The sequence below is a fragment of the Vitis vinifera genome, chromosome 4, assembly GCF_030704535.1.
Source record: "Vitis vinifera cultivar Pinot Noir 40024 chromosome 4, ASM3070453v1".
Lineage (NCBI taxonomy): Eukaryota > Viridiplantae > Streptophyta > Magnoliopsida > Vitales > Vitaceae > Vitis > Vitis vinifera.
In genome coordinates, this window is record NC_081808.1 from 4,577,994 (window position 1) to 4,595,671 (window position 17,678).

At 34.3% G+C, this 17,678-nt stretch overlaps 3 protein-coding genes across 7 annotated transcripts; all 3 read left to right on the forward strand.

Annotated features, from left to right (window-relative positions):
• Positions 1 to 3,611: 3,611 nt before the first annotated feature.
• Positions 3,612 to 7,723, forward strand: LOC100244002 (cytochrome c oxidase subunit 5b-2, mitochondrial). The gene is made up of 6 exons (XM_002282447.5): positions 3,612 to 3,978; positions 4,332 to 4,408; positions 4,521 to 4,571; positions 6,723 to 6,789; positions 6,904 to 6,983; positions 7,383 to 7,723. Exons 1-6 carry the CDS (start codon positions 3,630 to 3,632, stop codon positions 7,422 to 7,424), a joined length of 666 nt encoding a protein of 221 aa, XP_002282483.3. The 5' UTR covers positions 3,612 to 3,629; the 3' UTR covers positions 7,425 to 7,723.
• A 285-nt stretch (positions 7,724 to 8,008) lies between these two features.
• Positions 8,009 to 8,926, forward strand: LOC104879051 (uncharacterized). Its single transcript, XM_010650512.2, has one exon. It carries the CDS (start codon positions 8,009 to 8,011, stop codon positions 8,924 to 8,926), a length of 918 nt encoding a protein of 305 aa, XP_010648814.2.
• A 2,475-nt stretch (positions 8,927 to 11,401) lies between these two features.
• LOC100259338 (uncharacterized) lies at positions 11,402 to 17,665 on the forward strand. Of its 5 annotated transcripts, none has more exons than XM_002284973.5 (10): positions 11,402 to 12,054; positions 12,716 to 12,810; positions 12,970 to 13,084; positions 14,006 to 14,042; positions 14,200 to 14,269; positions 14,495 to 14,599; positions 15,323 to 15,473; positions 15,603 to 15,685; positions 17,033 to 17,126; positions 17,225 to 17,665. In XM_002284973.5, the coding sequence occupies exons 2-10, from the start codon at positions 12,780 to 12,782 to the stop codon at positions 17,310 to 17,312; spliced, it is 774 nt and encodes a 257-aa protein (XP_002285009.1). In that variant the 5' UTR covers positions 11,402 to 12,054; positions 12,716 to 12,779; the 3' UTR covers positions 17,313 to 17,665. The 5 variants fall into 5 exon arrangements, with proteins under 5 accessions (XP_002285009.1, XP_010648641.1, XP_010648640.1 ...); XM_010650339.3 differs by lacking the exon at positions 11,402 to 12,054 and adding an exon at positions 12,083 to 12,610; XM_010650338.3 differs by lacking the exon at positions 11,402 to 12,054 and adding an exon at positions 12,084 to 12,617.
• The last annotated feature ends 13 nt before the right edge of the window (positions 17,666 to 17,678 follow it).

Consider the following 17,678-nt stretch of genomic DNA (forward strand, 5'->3'; position numbering starts at 1 on the left):
ACAAAATAGATAGGAAAAAGGTTGCTTATCAGAATAAGTTCAACGAGGCATGACAAACATTGTCCTCATCTTCAAAGATATCATCCTCGGGCAAAAGTAATTAATGTTTTACCTTCAAGATTCAACAGTCAAATAAATATATTCCTAGGTGCATTAGGTAGGTGAGATGTTGTGTAGCTTAGTTTAAAATATATTCCTCACGGGTGGATCAGTGGGGCTGCAGTAGACTGGGAGCAGCACTTGTGGGTGTAGCCTCGGGTGGATAGTTACAGCAATGTGGGTGTTGCAAAGGTGGATGCTGCAGTCGGGTTACTGCAAATGGAAGATGCAGCGGGTGATTATTGCAGTAGAACTGTAGAAGCAAGCTGCAGTATAGAAGAGCAGCACAAAGGAGCTTCCAGTTGCAGCACACAGGTTTTTCAAGTAATTACCGCGTCTTTGATAGCAGCAAGGGGCACATAGAGAGAAAGTGGGAGACGAAAAAACTAGAGAGAGATAGCTGTAGAGAATGAGATGCAGTAGAACTTTGAAGGGGCTGCCTTTATATAGGCAGAGGACTGGATGGACCTCTCCAAAAATTTCTTAATTGCCACAGTTTTTTTTATGGGCGAAGACATGGTCATAGGAAGAGTACAAATAATTTTTATTTTTATTTTTGGGAAGAGTTATATTGGGAATTATTTTTATTTTATTTTATTTTATTTTCTTAGTCTTATATTTTTGGGAAAAATCCTATTGAGAATTATTTTTATTTTTGGGATTGTGCTAGTAGAATCCCATTTCACTTATAAGTAGATTCCCCTTCCACTCTCTAAATATGAATACCAATTTTTCAAAAACTCTTTTCATACATCTATTTGGAGGAATTTTTTCAAAACCCGTACACATCTCGCTTTCAAAGTGCACCTATTGGCTGTTGAATTCTGGAGGTAGACTACTGGTACTCTAGTGCATTGAGTTCGTTTTTGAGGAGGGTGGATCTATTTCAAAGACAATATTTGTCACACCTCAGCCAATAAGTCTTTCTTCTTATTAATTATATTATTTGTTTGTGACTTTTGAGCTAGTTATTTGTTTCCATACCCTTAAATCCAACCATGGTTAGATGGGCTAAGTCAAAGTAGTTGGCACTACCTAAACTCATGCACTTCTCCTATAGGTGGTGGTTTCCATGGTGTTGATGTTTATGTTGATAATTGTGTTGCTTGTGATTTAAGTCTTGATTTTCGAAACTAAATCCATGCTTGTGATTTGTGGTTGTTGTTGCTTTGATGTTCCAAGTTCTAAAACTTGAGCCAAATGGTTTTACTAGTGCATATTTTTGTTATATGGATTATGACTGAATCATGGTTAAGACACTTGTGCACACTTCTAAGCATACAAAAGTGGATTTTGAACCATTGCATGATAAAATTTAATTGAGCGTACAAGGCTAATGAACCAACCATAAAAGGGGTGTACATGCAGATTTTATTGTATGGATTATGACTAAAAATATGTATATGGAATTTGAACAACTGTGGAAGGTATTTGCACTAACTATATAAAGCTAATGAACTAATTGTACAAGGCAAAAGAATTGACTGTATAAAGGGTATATAGGATAACCTATTTTAAAGGGATTATAATATTTGCAATCAATTTCCTTACTTCTTTCCCTCACTTAAGGACCACTCGCTTTCACGAAATACATTGGAGTTTCGAATCCCTACCTCCTAACTCGGTTTCTTATTTGGAAGCAATCGGTTTATGAATTCCTTCTACCAAATTATCGGAAACATGGTTAATATACTTGTGCACATGAACTCATAATTTAAATGTTTTTTATATTCTAAGGCTATGTTTGGTTTCTAGAAAATTTGAAGGAAAATGTAAAGGAAAGAAAATATAAAAGAAAAAGGGAGAATTATCTTTTGGGGGTAGATGGACCCCCAAATTAACAAAAGGTTCATATAACTCTTCAAATTGAGTTGAATGATATAAAATAGTAATAGACAAATATACCCTTTAAGAACACATATAAAATATTTTATAAAATTAAGTTAAATAATTTTTTTTCAATAATTTTTTTTTTCAAAAATACTAAATTAAATAAAAGTAGTTTTCAAAAATATTAAATTAAGTATTTTTTTATTCAAAAATATTAAATTAAATTAAAGTATTTAAAAAAATTAAATTAAATATTTTTTAAATATTAAATTAAATAAATTTATTTTTAAAAAATATTAAATTAAATAAAAGTATTTTAAAAAATATTAAATTAAATAAAAGTATTTTTTTAAAATATTAAATTAAATAAAAGTATTTTTCAAAAATATTAATTTTTTTTTCTCAAAATCAACAAAGGGCATTTTTGGAAATACTGAAGGATGATATCCTTCAACTCAATTTCCATACTTTCATTGGGTCTTGGGCTCAATTTGAAGAGTTATATGGAACTTTTGTTAATTTGGGGGTCCATCTACCCCCAAAACATAATTCTCCCAAAGAAAAATAAAAAAAAAGAAAAAATGAAGGAAAATAAAAAAATAGATTAAAAGTTGATAAATTATTTTTTTTGTTACTTCAAACTCATTTTATTTATTTTAACTCATCAATATAAATATTGAATAATTTAAAAATACATAATTTTTAATTAGTTTTAATTATATTTGATTTTCTTTGATATTTTTCATAAAACAACCAAACATAAAAAAATAATTTTTCTTTATATATATTTTTTTTCTTAGTATTTTTCGAGAATCAAACATAACCTAAAGGAATATAATACATAGTTGGAGCTTGGTGTGTGAATTTCCATCAAATGGTTAAAATTTAGTGGCTATCTCAACATTTTAAATTTGGTAATAGAGGGTGGTTTCACATGGGGTTTTTAAAAAGAAACGAAGGAAGAGTATTTTAAGGATTTTTGGATGTTGACATTTGAAAATAGTCTTTTCACATCTTCTTCTTCCCTTTTAGTCTATTTACACAAAATCTATCATTTTTATGATCATTATCAAATTCATCTACCCTTCAAGATAATTATCTCAAACTAATAAAGTATTAGATCAAATTTCAACTTTAGTTGTTGAATGTGAATGGTAAAATCTAGGTCTTTGAATAATAGTATAAACGAAAAAAAATGAAATTAAGGTACATAATATAAATAAATGAGATAAGATACAAATAATGAGATATGAAGATATATATATATATATATATATATATATATATATATATATATATATATATATATATATATATATATATATATGATACGATGATGGTGCATTTTCAATATTTATAAAAAGTACACTTTAGTACGTAAGTGAACTTTTATAAGAAACATGCTAATTTACCATAAATTTTCTAATCAATATTATTAGATAAAATTCCAAGATATTGCAATTTTTAATAAAATCATTTTTATATTTTTCCAAAATTTTTAATCTAATATTATAAAAGAAAAATGAATTCATCTTTTGAAAAGACGAATTCAGTATAGAAAGTGAACTCGTTTTTTTGGTACAAGAAGTAAATTTGTCTTTCAAAAAGTGAGTTCAATGCAAAAATAAAAAAAGTGAAATATTTTTGTATTTATTTTTTAAACAACGCATTTTTTTTAAAAAGAAAATCAAGAAGAGAGAATGAGGTTTCCAGGAATGGAGGTGTTCATACGCACACGTGCAAACCAAATCCCCACACGTGTGACCCAAAACCCAGTGCATGTTAAAACCGTGAAATCTCGGACCCATGAGTCACGTGTGTTAATACAGAGCGAGACCAACAAAACATTTTCCCTTCCGGAGAAACGAAGAGCAAAAATGTGGAGAAGATTGGTATCATCATCGACGTCAGCTTCCCTTAAAACCCTAGCATCGTCATCGCGCCGATCCTCACTGCCGACACTGGTCCGACCACTCACCTCTGTCTCTTCATCTTCTCCTTCTAATACGACTACTTTTCCTTCCCACAGTCCTATCTCCTCCCCTTCCGGTAATTTTCTTTTCTTTCTCTTACTTTTCTCGGCGATCATATATATAGATGGTTTTGAATATGTATCGGAAAAGAAAAGAAAATTTGCGATCGGTCCAACAAAGTGTTACGAAACCGAAATTTTGAGTGTGTGATAGAAAACGAATCCCTGGATTCAAGTGAATCTGTGGTAATAGTTTGGATGCGATGAATTTGATTTGATTTTTTTCTTTTGAGTTTCTAAACAGTAGGATTCCTATCCCACCTATTTTTATTTGGCTCCTCTATGAGGTTTAGATTTGGCTGATTTAAGATATTTTGATGTTCTCTTTTGGTTGGAAATGTAATTATTGTTTTTATTTTATTTTGAATAGATTTTCTCTCAAAGGGGGGAAAGAAGGTTGAAAATGTTATACCCATTGCAACCGGACATGAACGCGAGGAGCTTGAGGTTTATTTTTTGTTTGGGCACATACACATACAAATGCAAAAAATTTTGCATTAATTTATCATTTTTAGGATTTGATCGTATGACGCTGATTTATTTGATTTATTTAATTCAGGGAAGGACACTTCTTGAAGCGAATTATCCAATTGGTCCATTTGGCACTAAGGTTTGTTTCAATTAAGTTTTTCTTAACTTTGTCACTTTGTATTTTTATTATAAGGTATTCAATGGTGTTTAATTTCATTGCTATCCATAAAGAAAGGCTTTCAATTGGGATGAAATGTTGGTCGCATTTTGCTGCATACAATTGGATTAAAGTTGTAACTCAAATTTTATGAAATTTAAGAAGTTTCATTTCTTCTTAGGAATTGTTTTCATGGATTTAGGTTATATGGAATTTAAAACAAAGTCTAAATCTATTGGCATGTAAAGAAAGCAAACAATGGTGATACAATTGGGGTCTCTAGTTCCAATTCCACAGCCATAATTCCATAGTCAGTGAGATCTGTGTCCTTGTGTCTAGATTTTTGAGGAGCTGTTGTGTTCAATAATCTCTTTCAAGGATTTGTGGAAGGGTGTAATTGATTTGCTAGTCCGTATGATCTGTGTCCTTGTGTCTAGATTTTTTAGGAGCTGTTGTGTTCAATAATCTCTTTCAAGGATTTGTAGAAGGGTGTAATTGATTTGCTAGTCAGTATGATCTGTGTCTTTGTGTCTAGATTTTTTAGGAGCTGTTGTGTTCAACAGTTTTCTTCTGTCAAGTCTGACTGTGTCAGTAAAGGCCAACCATTAGGGGGTGTGGCAGTATGAGTGCCACATAGGATATAGCCCAATCTATATCATTACAATCCCTTACTGTTCTCTTGATATTGGTTCATTGTATACTGTACAAGCTTGGATCATGAAAAATCCAAGGAATCTGATTGCCACCTGCCGATAACTGGTAAGCATCTAATGCTATTGGTCAAAGAAACCAAATGATTGAGGATTTTTTTTGTCTATTAAAAATATGGCCCATCATCCAAACTTGTGAGAAATGAGAATGAAGACTCTAGACATGATATGCCCAAAATAGTATGTATTGCCTTTTGTCTTTGCAAAGCTAGCCCTTTTTTAAAGCAATGAGCAATCTTAGAGATGCTTTGCAGTAAACTGACCTATGGCGAGGAAACTCTGGATCGTTTCACTGGAGGTTGTTTTCTTCATGTACAGATGTCTCTTGCTTTCTTTAGCTTATGCCATATCCTGCTTCCCCTCATTGTTATTTTCCTAAAAAGAGCTATTTAAGATGGGCATGTTTCTGGGACTTTAGACATGCATTATTTCAGTATTTGATGATAAATAAACATGTATATGCACAAATTCTCATTATCTGCTTTATGGGAGCAGAAGTATCTACAATTGTTGCGAAATTTTTTTAATCTCTCTCTATCAAAAAACAGTTCTTGATGATGATGATGATGATGATGATAATAGTAATAATAATAATAATAATAATTCTATATGTCCGTGTTCCATAGCCATCCAACCTTTATTCAACTATTCTGATAATAATAAAAATCATGTTTATTAAACTGTTCCAATAATAATAAAAATAAAAATCTGTGTTTAATAATTATATATCTCTGTGTTGTATATCCATCTAAGCTTTATTCAACTGTTCTGATAATAATAAAAATCATATTTCTATATCTCTGTGTTCCATATCCATCCAAGCTTTATTCAATTGTTGTGATAATGATAAAAATCATGTTTCTATATCTTTGTGTTCCATATTCATCCAAGCTTTGTTCAACTGTTCTGGATTTATTTCTGCCAACAGAGGGGTGCAATGGCTGTTGGGATGGAAAAACTTGGTAGTGTGTTATGTTCACCTTGTTTTCTTGCATATCTTCCAATTTAGAGAATCCCATGTTAAGACTGTCATGGTAGAGATGTGTCTGACAACTTTTACTGTGTATGTCCCTTTTTGAAAGCTTTCTTGTGGAACTTATAGTTGCTCAAAATCGATGATTTATGCTGTTGGGAGTATCGCTTTTTAATAAGCAGTAGATAGAAGACTAAAGGAAGGAAACTTTGTTATAATTATTGTTTAGGCCACATAATCTCCTTGTTCTTTTTCATGCCTATGTATGTTTAATTCTCCAATTGTGCTTAAGGTTATCTGCATGTTGAATAATTTAAAAGCATACTCTTGCAACATCCTTTGTAAAATTGCATTCGTAACTATATACTGTGGGCTGATCAGTGAGATGGTTGTACAATGAATTTTCAAATCATATTCTCATATTTCTGGTTGTCATGTTTTACTTTGTAGGAAGCACCTGCTATTGTTAAGTCTTTCTACGACAGAAGAATAGTGGGCTGCCCAGGTGGTGAGGGAGGTAAGACCCTCTTTTGTATTCTTTTCTTAATTTTGTCCCTTCAACTAATTCTTTCATGAATATGTTTGATAGTGTGATAATTAATTGTCTTATGTTATTGATTATAATTTACAGAAGATGAGCATGATGTAGTGTGGTTTTGGTTGCACAAAGACCAACCACATGTCTGCCCAGTCTGTTCTCAACATTTCAAGGTAAAATAATCATTTTCCTCAAAATTAGTCATTATTTTACTCTCATTCTGTGTGTGTGTTTGTTTGGGGGGGAACCAATTTTTCCACGTTTGAACAGAAATTTCTTCAGGTGAGGAGGCTCCTCTCTCTCTCTCTCTCTCCCTCTTTGTGGGGGGAATCAATTTTTCAATGTTTAAATGAAAATCAGTGTGTGTGAGTATTTGGGGTGGGGGAGCCAAATGGCTCTCTTTCTCTCTCTATAGGAACCAAATTTCAGACAGTAATTATCTGAGGTTGAAGGGTTACCTCACTGCTGGGCTTTGTTCTTTTTGCCATCTTTATTATTAGTATATCTTAAAGCAGAAATTTTTGGATTTTAATCAATGGAGCTTTCTTAATTTATTCTTTTATGTTTCACAGTTGGAAGTAGTTGGCCCTGGTGGATCTCCTTATCACTACTAGCATTGAAGGCTTCCTGCTGGAATAAAATTTTGTTTGATGAAGAGCTAGTTTGCGCTGTGTAACTTTGAACACTTTTCAGTTTGTTCTTTTTGGTGGATTCTGAATTCTTGGGAATATCGTGTCAGACGCGATATTTGGGTAGGTGATTTTTTGGTTTCATAGCCTAGTCATGGACCGACTGGTCCTCAAATAATTCTACCCTTCTACCCTGGCACTAAATAATTTCTGTATCCCAAAAATTTTGGCTTCTTTTGAACTCAATATCTTATTCTTTCAATGCCAAGATGCTTGTGGTATCACATACAGCTATAGACTAACAAGAAATGAATTATAATTTGTTGGAACTTTGATACTATCGTAACAATGTTCAAAAGTCAAAAACTGCTAAAATAGGGTTGAAACAGACAAGACAGCCCAGATATGGAGGTTTCTTCAATGCAATAAAACATTGGAACCATAAAATTTCGAGGGATATATGCTAAATGATCATCTTGGATAATATTAGTATTGTCTTAGAACTGTTTATACGTGTCTGCAGCTCTGCTTTGTGAAACCACTGCAGGCATATGACACACGGTTCAACCATGTCAGCGGCTCGGATTCGAGAAACTATTACTGAGTGTCTCTCTAAAGCTCAATCAGACTCCCCAGAAGTTCAGCAGAAAGCTCTCCAAACCCTGGCTTATATCACCAAGGTGAGTCCCCAAAACAGGAATTTGCTTGCGCAATCTGATGGAGCTATACCTGCCTTGCTTTCCCTCTCCAGATCCTCCACCACCCTCCAGGCTCTCTCTTTATCCATCCTTTTCTACATCTCCCTAAACCCTAATCTGAAGCAGTCTCTTGCAGAGATGGAAACCATTTATCACCTCAACTCCATAATTCTCTCCTTAAGCTCCCCAGAATCCAGCAGACTAGCTTCCTCTTTGATCTGCAGCTTGGCAATGCTAGACAAGAACAAGGCCAAGTTTGGGGTAGCAGGCACCATTCAGTCACTGGTGACCGCAGTGTCTGATCCTGGATGTCCTGCTGCCCATCATCTCCTTAGTTCTCTGGCCGAGCTGGTGCGGTTCCACGGAAACTGCACCTTAGCAGTCCGCTCAGGAGCTGTACCGGTCCTGATCCAAGTAGCGCAAAGCAATAACAGTGAGGACCTGGCTGGAACTTCTCTTGCTATTCTGGGACTCCTTGCTAGGTTTGAAGAAGGGTTAAACGCCTTGAGGAAAACTGACCAGATTGTGAATTCAATGGTAGACGTGTTGAAAGGGAGGTGCATGTTGAGTAAGGAAGGTGCCGCAGAAATCCTCCTCCGGCTGTTCGATGAAAGCGAGGGCTGTGTGAGAGATGCTTTGAGGCTGCCGGAGTTCCCAACTGTGCTGGCTGATCTTTCTATACGGGGATCAGCGAGAGCTCGAGAGAAGGTTAGTTCATTAATGAAGAAGTTGATGGAGGCCGACATGGACGCCTACGGGGATGGGAACTCCATATTTTTAAAATGGTAGTAGAGGCTTGGCTTTATTTAGTCACAAGGTTGAAGTGATTTCTCCTTTTCCAGGGTTTTTCGCTGTCTGGTCGTGTATTTTCAGCAGCCATAATCATGCTGAGAATGCAGATGAATTGAATATGAACATTGTTATATTAGAATTGAACCGGTAGCACTGTAAGTTCAATCAATACAAGCACCTCTGGTTTCTTCCTGAGATTGGAAGTTGGGTATTAATTTAGGTTCAGGTCCAATCTTATTCAAACTTCATCTGCATTCTACTCCATATCTTTGGTTGCAGATGAATTCTGCGAGTATGGCCTCCCTTGGTAGATAAGAAAATGTGTGCATCGAAGAGACTATAATCTATACTACTTTCTTTTCCTTTCCGGGAATTTTTTTTTTTTTTTGAGTGAAGAAATGGGTGATCTTTGGTTGAAAAACATGATGAAAACTACATGAGAATCAGAACAGGTCTTCTCACAAGCATTTGATGCATCACAATCATCTTAATAATAATGATAAGAATACAACTGGGTTTCTATTCCATTCTGGCCAAAGGGATAGAAAACAAAATACATGAAGGATTTTAGGATACCTTGTTTTAATCTTATGAGATAGATCGAAGCCCATGATCCATATAAACCCTAACGAACCTAAAGAACATGTTTCCGATGATAGAGATTAAAAATGAACAATTCATTTCACCATCCATATAAACCATAATGAATCCTAAGAATATTTTTCAAACTCCAGGGTTGAAAATGGAAAATTCATTCCATTATTTATTTATTTATTATTATAATTAAATTATTTATTGAAAATAAGAATAAGAATAAAAATTTATTCGTATCACGGGTTGCTTTCTTCTCATTTTTATTCTTACAAACCAAATGCTGTCTAAAAAGTCATATGATTTTTATTAATATGACGCATGGTAAGGATTTTAGGATACCTTGTTTTAATCTTATGAGATAGATCGAAGCCCATGATCCATATAAACCCTAACGAACCTAAAGAACATGTTTCCGATGATAGAGATTAAAAATGAACAATTCATTTCACTATCCATATAAACCATAATGAATCCTAAGAATATTTTTCAAACTCCATAATAGGGTTGAAAATGGAAAATTCATTCCATTATTTATTTATTTATTATTATAATTAAATTATTTATTGAAAATAAGAATAAGAATAAAAATTTATTCTTATCACGAGTTGCTTTCTTCTCATTTTTATTCTTACATACCAAATGTTGTCTAAAAAGTCGTGTGATTTTTATTAATATGACGCATGGTAAGCGATTAGTCGTTCGAAAATTAAATGCCCCGACATACTCAACTAATTATTGAAAACTTTTAGCCTAATCTCCATTTTGAACCATTCCTATTGAATAAATTAATCCTCATTTGCAGTATTTAAACTCCTAATAGCAGAGTGGTGGCATCAGCATATTAGAGAAAAATTGTATGTCTCCCATCTCATGATTATTTAAATGGAGAGGCCATCCATCAACTTTAAATTCTTAAGATTTTTATAATATAAGTAGGATTCTCCATGTTGGGTTATGTGATGGTTGACTAATTAAAGCAATCCTTAATCTAATCTACAATAAAATTACTTTTCCTCGTGATTCCCCAAGCATTCATACCTTCAATAGTTGTTAGTTAGAGATCATACAAAATAATTGAATGATTTAGACATTTGATTCTAATTAAAGTTTGATCAAATTTATGGGTTAGAAAATATTCAAGTCCACTTTATTGGAATAAAAGTTAGAAAAATGTTGTTTCCTAAAATTTTTATTTTGATTTATATATAAATTATTTAATATTTAATAAAATTTTTATAAATATAAATATTATTTTTTAAACATTTAATTTGTCTACAACATAAAATAAGAAACTATCTAATGAAACCTAAAAAAATAATTGGAGTTCCATGTATCACAAAAACCTAATCCAATGCTTTGAACTTCACCTCAATGTGTGAAAATTCATGATTGTGAGCTAAAAACTTTAATCTAGATCATCCTTTTTGAAAGTGGAAAAGATGACAATATGAAGAAATGACCCTTCTTTTGATCTTGAAGTAATCCTGCTTTTTCTCTTGAAACAAACAAGATCTGAGTTTACATTATGAAATAACTAAGGTACCCCTTCAATCTCGATCAGGTCTACTTCAATTTTGTCCCTCTCCCACTATCTTTAGCCAGTAGTGGACGGCCAAGTGGGTTTTGGAAGGGAGTGACAAATGTCACATGAGAGCATATTCATATGAGAACAAATAAAAGTGCACCCTTTTGGTGACGTATGAAATTTGGCATCACACCTTCTTGACATAGAACAGTAGAATGTGATTGGCCCCACAAAAAACATACGCTTTCAAACTATAATAATTCATCCATGGAAAATGCTGGTTTTGAAAATGATAGCCACATGGAATTATTCATGAATATTAGGACAAAGTTGGAGTACTTTCAGCTTATCAACCTCAACCCCATTATCATATTTGTTCCTTCTTTCATTTTCTCATATTCCTTGCTGATTAATTTTATTTTATTAGCAACATTCTGAAGTTTTTAAATCATATTAGATTGGAAGCTTGAGATTGAATCCAGTGTTCATCCAGAAAGGAATTTTTTCCCTTTTTTTTCTCTGAATGATGAACAGTTTCATGGGATTCTTAGAGAACAACAATTATTCTTGATTTTATAAAATTATTATTACATGTGACGTGATTGGACAAGATCTGTAAAAGCATTTTCGAAAGGAAATTATTGATATATTATTTTGAATTCACTGTATTGTAATTTTCCTAGGAAATAAAATAATTTTGTCTGTGAAGAGGAGAAGACTGAAGACTGAAGACTGATTCGATTGAATGAGAGAGAGGAGGGTTGTGGGGGAAGAGTAGGTTGAGAATATGCAGGTGTTGGGGGGGCATCTTGGTCAGAAAATAAATGTAAGAAAAGGACCAGTTTTGGATTTTTCTAGCGTCTCTATGTGCTGGGGAGTTTTTCTCATGTATGAACAGACAAAAACTAAAGGAGGTGAGAGAAAGTTGTGTGAAGCAAAGAAAGGTATTACAGAGAGGAAAGAGAAAAGCCCATATGCTTTTGGGTTTGTTCTATCCCCAGTCCAGGTTGGTACAAAAAGCATAAACCCCACTTCTCCTTTTCACATCCAAATTCAATCACTTTTATTTTTATTTCCAGCAGATCTTTACTCTGTCTGCAAGTTTATGCTACTTCCATCACTCTTATTCCCTCTTTTTTTAAATAAAAGAAATATGTATTGCCTCACTAATCAAATGAAGATTTGAGTAGTTTTGGGGTTGTATATCAATCAAACATTACAAATATACAAAAGCAAATGGAAAAATATCTTTTTTTTGCTGTTAGTAATATTTTGATTTTTTTTTTTTGTGTGTTTTTGCAAATATTCTTGGGTTATTGTAGTTGAAGTGCTTTACTTTACCCACTGTCCACAAGCATAGATTCTTTATGTGCATTACAAACTAGAGAGACTGGTGGCTGGGTCGTTCATTTTATGCATTGATGTGCTTTGATCTGTTGTGGATTCTTTGCTCACAAAAGAGTGCCCGCTTTTCCTTTTGTCACTTTCTTTATCTCTTCTTTTCTTGGGTGCCTTTCTCTTTCTTATAATTTTTTGAAGGTCTCAAGCAGTGCTCAAATTGTGTAAGCAGTGAGTGCTTGATGCAGATTCATGGCTTATATTCCATTTTTCACCCTCTCAAATGGGTATAAATAGAGATGGTCAATTTTGATTTTTATTCATTGCAGGTGCTCTTCTCAATCATTGCAACAAGTGGTCTGCACAATATAGTCATTTTTGTGGAAAAATAAAATGAGCTTCAATAGCTCCACTATGGGTTCTGGTTAGTTTTTTTTTTTTGAACCTTTTCAGTGTCTGGGTTTTCTGGGAGCATACGAAGTGTGTATGCCTGCTAGTAACTATGCTTCATCTTTAGGTCTTCTAAGCTTTGTCCTTGGCCTTCTGGGTTTTTGTTCTGAAATTTGTTACTGCAATATTTCAGGTAGTAGAACTACTAGAAGAACATTTGAGTTTGGAAGGACCCATGTGGTCAGGCCCAAAGGGAAGCATCAGGCCACTATAGTTTGGCTACATGGCCTTGGTGACAAAGGTTCAAGGTATTAATGCTGGTTTCTTATCATTATAGTCTTCGCTGATATTGGCATTCCTTTGGTTATAAATTCAAGATGTTTCTTTCCCTTGTTTTCATCTGAACTTTTTGTGAGGCAAAACCATCGAGCTGCATCTTATATACCTAGTTTGAGTAATGGGATTGAAGTGAGTTGAATGTACATGGTAGTTTGTTTGGTTAAGTTTATACACATTGTGTTATTCCCTGCTTTCTAAGCACCATTGATGAAGTTCAAAGTCTTTCTCTTCGTTTTAGGAATATGCCTGTGTGAGAATGGTGGACTGGTTTTGTTCAAAAGAAAAAAGGGAGTAAGAGAATGTCAATGTCTTGTCTTGTTCATGTGGAGAATTTTGATGTTTAATTAACTTCTTGAACCTTGTCTTCTTCTAAAAAATTCACATTCTGATTGATTTGATGGGGGAAGAACTATGTGCCATGGATTATATAAGATATCATGAGCTGTCGTTTTCTTCCATCATCTCTCTTGATTCTAAGTTTTATTGGAGCAGCCTCGAATCTTAAAACTGTATATGCCAAAACCTAAAATGGGGGACCACTGTTTCACTGTCTTGCTTGTCCTTTCAGCTTTGCAAGAGTTATACTATTTATATTTATAGTGCTAATGCTTAAGTATTATTCCCTAAATTATCATCAACTGAATCGTATAGTTTATGATCTCTACCATCCTTGCTAAAGCTTCTACTCAGCTTTGTGTGTGGTCCCATTAGTATGATTTAAATAGTTTATATCGTAATGTTCTTCTAACTTCTTGAAGAGCCCTAACAGCTATCTGTACTATTGGTTTCTCATGCTTTATTATTTCAGCATTTGCTTATCCCGGTTTCCCAGTTGAAGGATGGCCAATAGAAACTAACATGAGTTTCTCAATTTTTGTTTTCTTTTGCAGCTGGTCCCAGATCTTGGAGACCTTGCCTCTTCCAAATGTAAGGATACGATTCTTTTTCAAATTTGTTGCTTCTTTGTATAGGAAATAGTGCATGCAACATGCATAACTACTTCCCCTAGTCCTTCTGCATGGAAAGAATGTACTATCGTTCCACAAGTATAATTATTCCACACCAATTGGAATCTATGATGCAGATCAAATGGATTTGCCCAACAGCTCCTACTCGACCTGTAGCATTACTTGGTGGATTTCCATGCACTGCTTGTAAGATTTATTGCCTTGAAAAAGTTCTTTATAATGTTTATGTTCAAAACTACCAGAAATTCTAGGTGGTTGCAAGTTTTATTAGTTCTCTTGTGGTTACTCAAAAATAAGAAATTATCCAGTGATTTATTGCATATCATATCACAAGAATTTAATGTTCCATTAAAAATTTTCTGCTAGTTAATACTAATGAAGAGATCTAAAACAGTCACTTGTGTATATCAGGGTTTGATGTAGGAGAGATTTCAGAAGACGCTCCTGATGATTTGGAAGGTTTAGATGCTTCGGCAGCTCATGTTGCAAATCTGTTATCAACAGAGCCTGCCAATAGTAGGTTTATCCCCTTTGTAGCGTTAAGAACTCTCCAATCTTAATTTTCTACATATGAAATGCTCAGTAAAAGAATTCTGGACATTGTTCATTTCTGCATGTTGCTTTCTTTTTGTTGAACAAGAAAATTTGGAAAAGGTTAACTTCCTTTATCTCCACTTGGGTTTCTTTGAACTAAACCAGTAAACTTGGTTCATTTTTCATTTTTATTTCTCATCTTAATTTAGCTTGATCTACTCAATAGTAAACTATGCTTACTAGTTTCTGCTCCAACTTTCTTTTACTCTCACCTATTATATTTTCCAAATTTCTACTCATTTTGCAATATTTGTAAATGAGGTGTTCCATGGCATTGAAATCACTATTAAGGTCGTCAGCACACAATGCGGGCTGCCCATATGAAATCACTACTATAAACCTCAGTATGCTACCACAGTTCTAGTAAGAAATATTCTTCAGCTTAACAACTAAGCCAGAGGTTTATTGCCATTAACTAAAGTGACAAGTTAGGATTATCATGGAGGCCATCTTATGGTACATCACAACTTCAGAAGACTGCAATACTTCCAGAAACCCCATTTGCGCTCTTTTTATATGCGTATAAAACAAAACCGAGTATTGCTTTTATCATCCCTATGAACATGCTAGCAAGTTGTTACCATGTCCAAGATGCTCAATAAACTAATGATGGGGCATCAAAATTTGAAATTTTACTTTGTACAGTCAAACTCGGTGTTGGAGGCTTCAGTATGGGTGCTGCAGTAGCCGTCTACTCTGCAACATGTCGGGTTTTAGGGCAATATGGGAATGGGAACCCATACCAAGTCACTCTAAGTGCTATTGTTGGACTAAGTGGCTGGCTTCCATGTTCAAGGTTTGGATTCAGTTGTATGTATAAAAGAAGCACCCACAGACACAACTGCACACAGGCACGTAGAGACAACACCAACATTCTCTTTGTGGTTTAGCATTTCTTTCTACTCAGCAGCTATCTTTTTTCCAGGACCTTGATGAACCAAATGGAACGATCACATGAGGCTGCAAGGCGCGCAGCAACCTTGCCTATTTTGCTCTGTCATGGAATAGGTATTTATATTTATGTTTGACATTTTGCTGGTACACTCTTGATCTATTTTTAGTCACTTTTAAGCCTATGTCTGCAATGTTAACATCACAGAACCTTCTCTGCTATAAATTTTGCACTTCTAGTAGCTGGATTTATGGGTTTATTCATCATATCAAAATTTTAAAGCAAGATGCTATTTTCTGTTTCACTGAATCAGGAGCAGTAACTGCTCTTGTTTGGCTGTGTTTATTTGATATAAACTTGAGAAAAACCTTGAGAACTCTGTGCATCCTGTTTGAAGTCTAGTTTGTTCCTACATCTTTGCTGCCAGTCAGCCAGTAAAATATCATAAAGATGTTTTTACTGTTCATGTCTCCTTTAATGCCCATAAGCTGTTTCTGTTTGATTTCATAGGTGGAACAAACCTATTAGCAACCTAGTATCCTTATATGACCTTGCATGTGTATGTGCACAGGAGTTTTCTTGGAAACACAAATTTGCTAACTCCTAATGTTATCATTAATTTTCCCGCTCATCCACCTAGGTGTCTTCTCCTATGGAAATAATTTATTATTGTTTATCTTAATTGTGAAAAGTAGCAGGGTGCTCGGCTTGGGCTAGGTTAACTTGTACAGAAAGGCTCATAAATACAAATATCATATGGTCACAGTTTCTCTTCTCTTTGTTATTTGGATGGGTGGGCATGTGGCGGTAAGGAGGGAAATTAGATGTATGGAGCTAATAACTACCTTGCACCAAGGTCAGGCCATAAAATTAAGATTTTGATCCCCATTATGCTCAAATAGTTCCCTTTAGATTAAATATCTTAGTTCCTTTCCATTTCATAAATGTTGCAAAGGTCTTCACTATTTGCAGGCACAGGAAAAGTAAATAAGAAAACAAAGAGCAGTACACATTAAATGTGATTTTCTAAGTGTTTTACTCTAATTGAGCAGACAAAAAATTGTTGCTCTCATAGCAAATTTGTGTTTGTACAAAGAAAAAAAAGGACATTCCCAAAATGCACTCAACAAAGAAGGAAATGATATTTCATACATGAAGCAAAGAGCCATGCCACAACAGAGGTTGGAAAAAAAATGCTTCTAAAATCCTTGAAAATAGAATGAAGAAACAATGACAAAAAGGAAAAATAAAAATAAAAAATACTTCTTAGCTGCAATGAGAAGGGAGAACCTATATCAATGGTGCACTGGTTTCTTCATTATATCCCAAATATTGCTAAAATCACTGACCTGCATCCCTGATCTCTGTCTTGTACTGCTGTGATCTTGAACATCATTGTAGTGGCTCAACAGAGGCATTGCTCTTTCTACATATGAGGATAATATCTTATTTTGCTGTTGCAGGTGATGATGTGGTTGCGTATAAACATGGAGAGAAATCTGCACAGACCTTAAGTGCAGCAGGATTTCGGAATCTTACATTTAGAACCTATAATGGGTATTTGGTGTTTTTTTTTTTTTTTGTTTTCAAGCACAGATTGTCATGCTCATTTCTTCCTAACAGCAATGTGATCAATTCTGTATCCCGCCATGCAGGCTTGGCCACTACACCATCCCTGAAGAGACCGATGAAGTTTGTAATTGGCTAACTGCAAGGTTGATGCTTGACGGGTCCAGGTCGTAATTGCGGGAAAGCTGGTGAGGAAGCATATTAAGGAATAGAAAAGGCAGTATAGAGTGGGTGTTGGTATGGGGTATATGGTATAGCACAAATCTGTCCTTCCACTTATTATTCCCTCTTGATCTCTCTTTTTTTTTTTTTTCTTTCCTCCCTAAAATAAATCTTTTAGTATTGGCTCAAGTCTGGTATTTGTTTAGTTGGCTACTTGGAGAAGGTATTGGTTTTCCCCTTTTCTCTCTATTTTTAACTTCTAGGGTTTGGGTTAGTTAACGCTCTCTACGGAGAGTTTTGGTGTTTGGGAGACGATGTAATTGAGAATATTTTCCTTTCTTTAAGGTTGCTGAAGATTGGATGTCTTTTTAAGTGCAT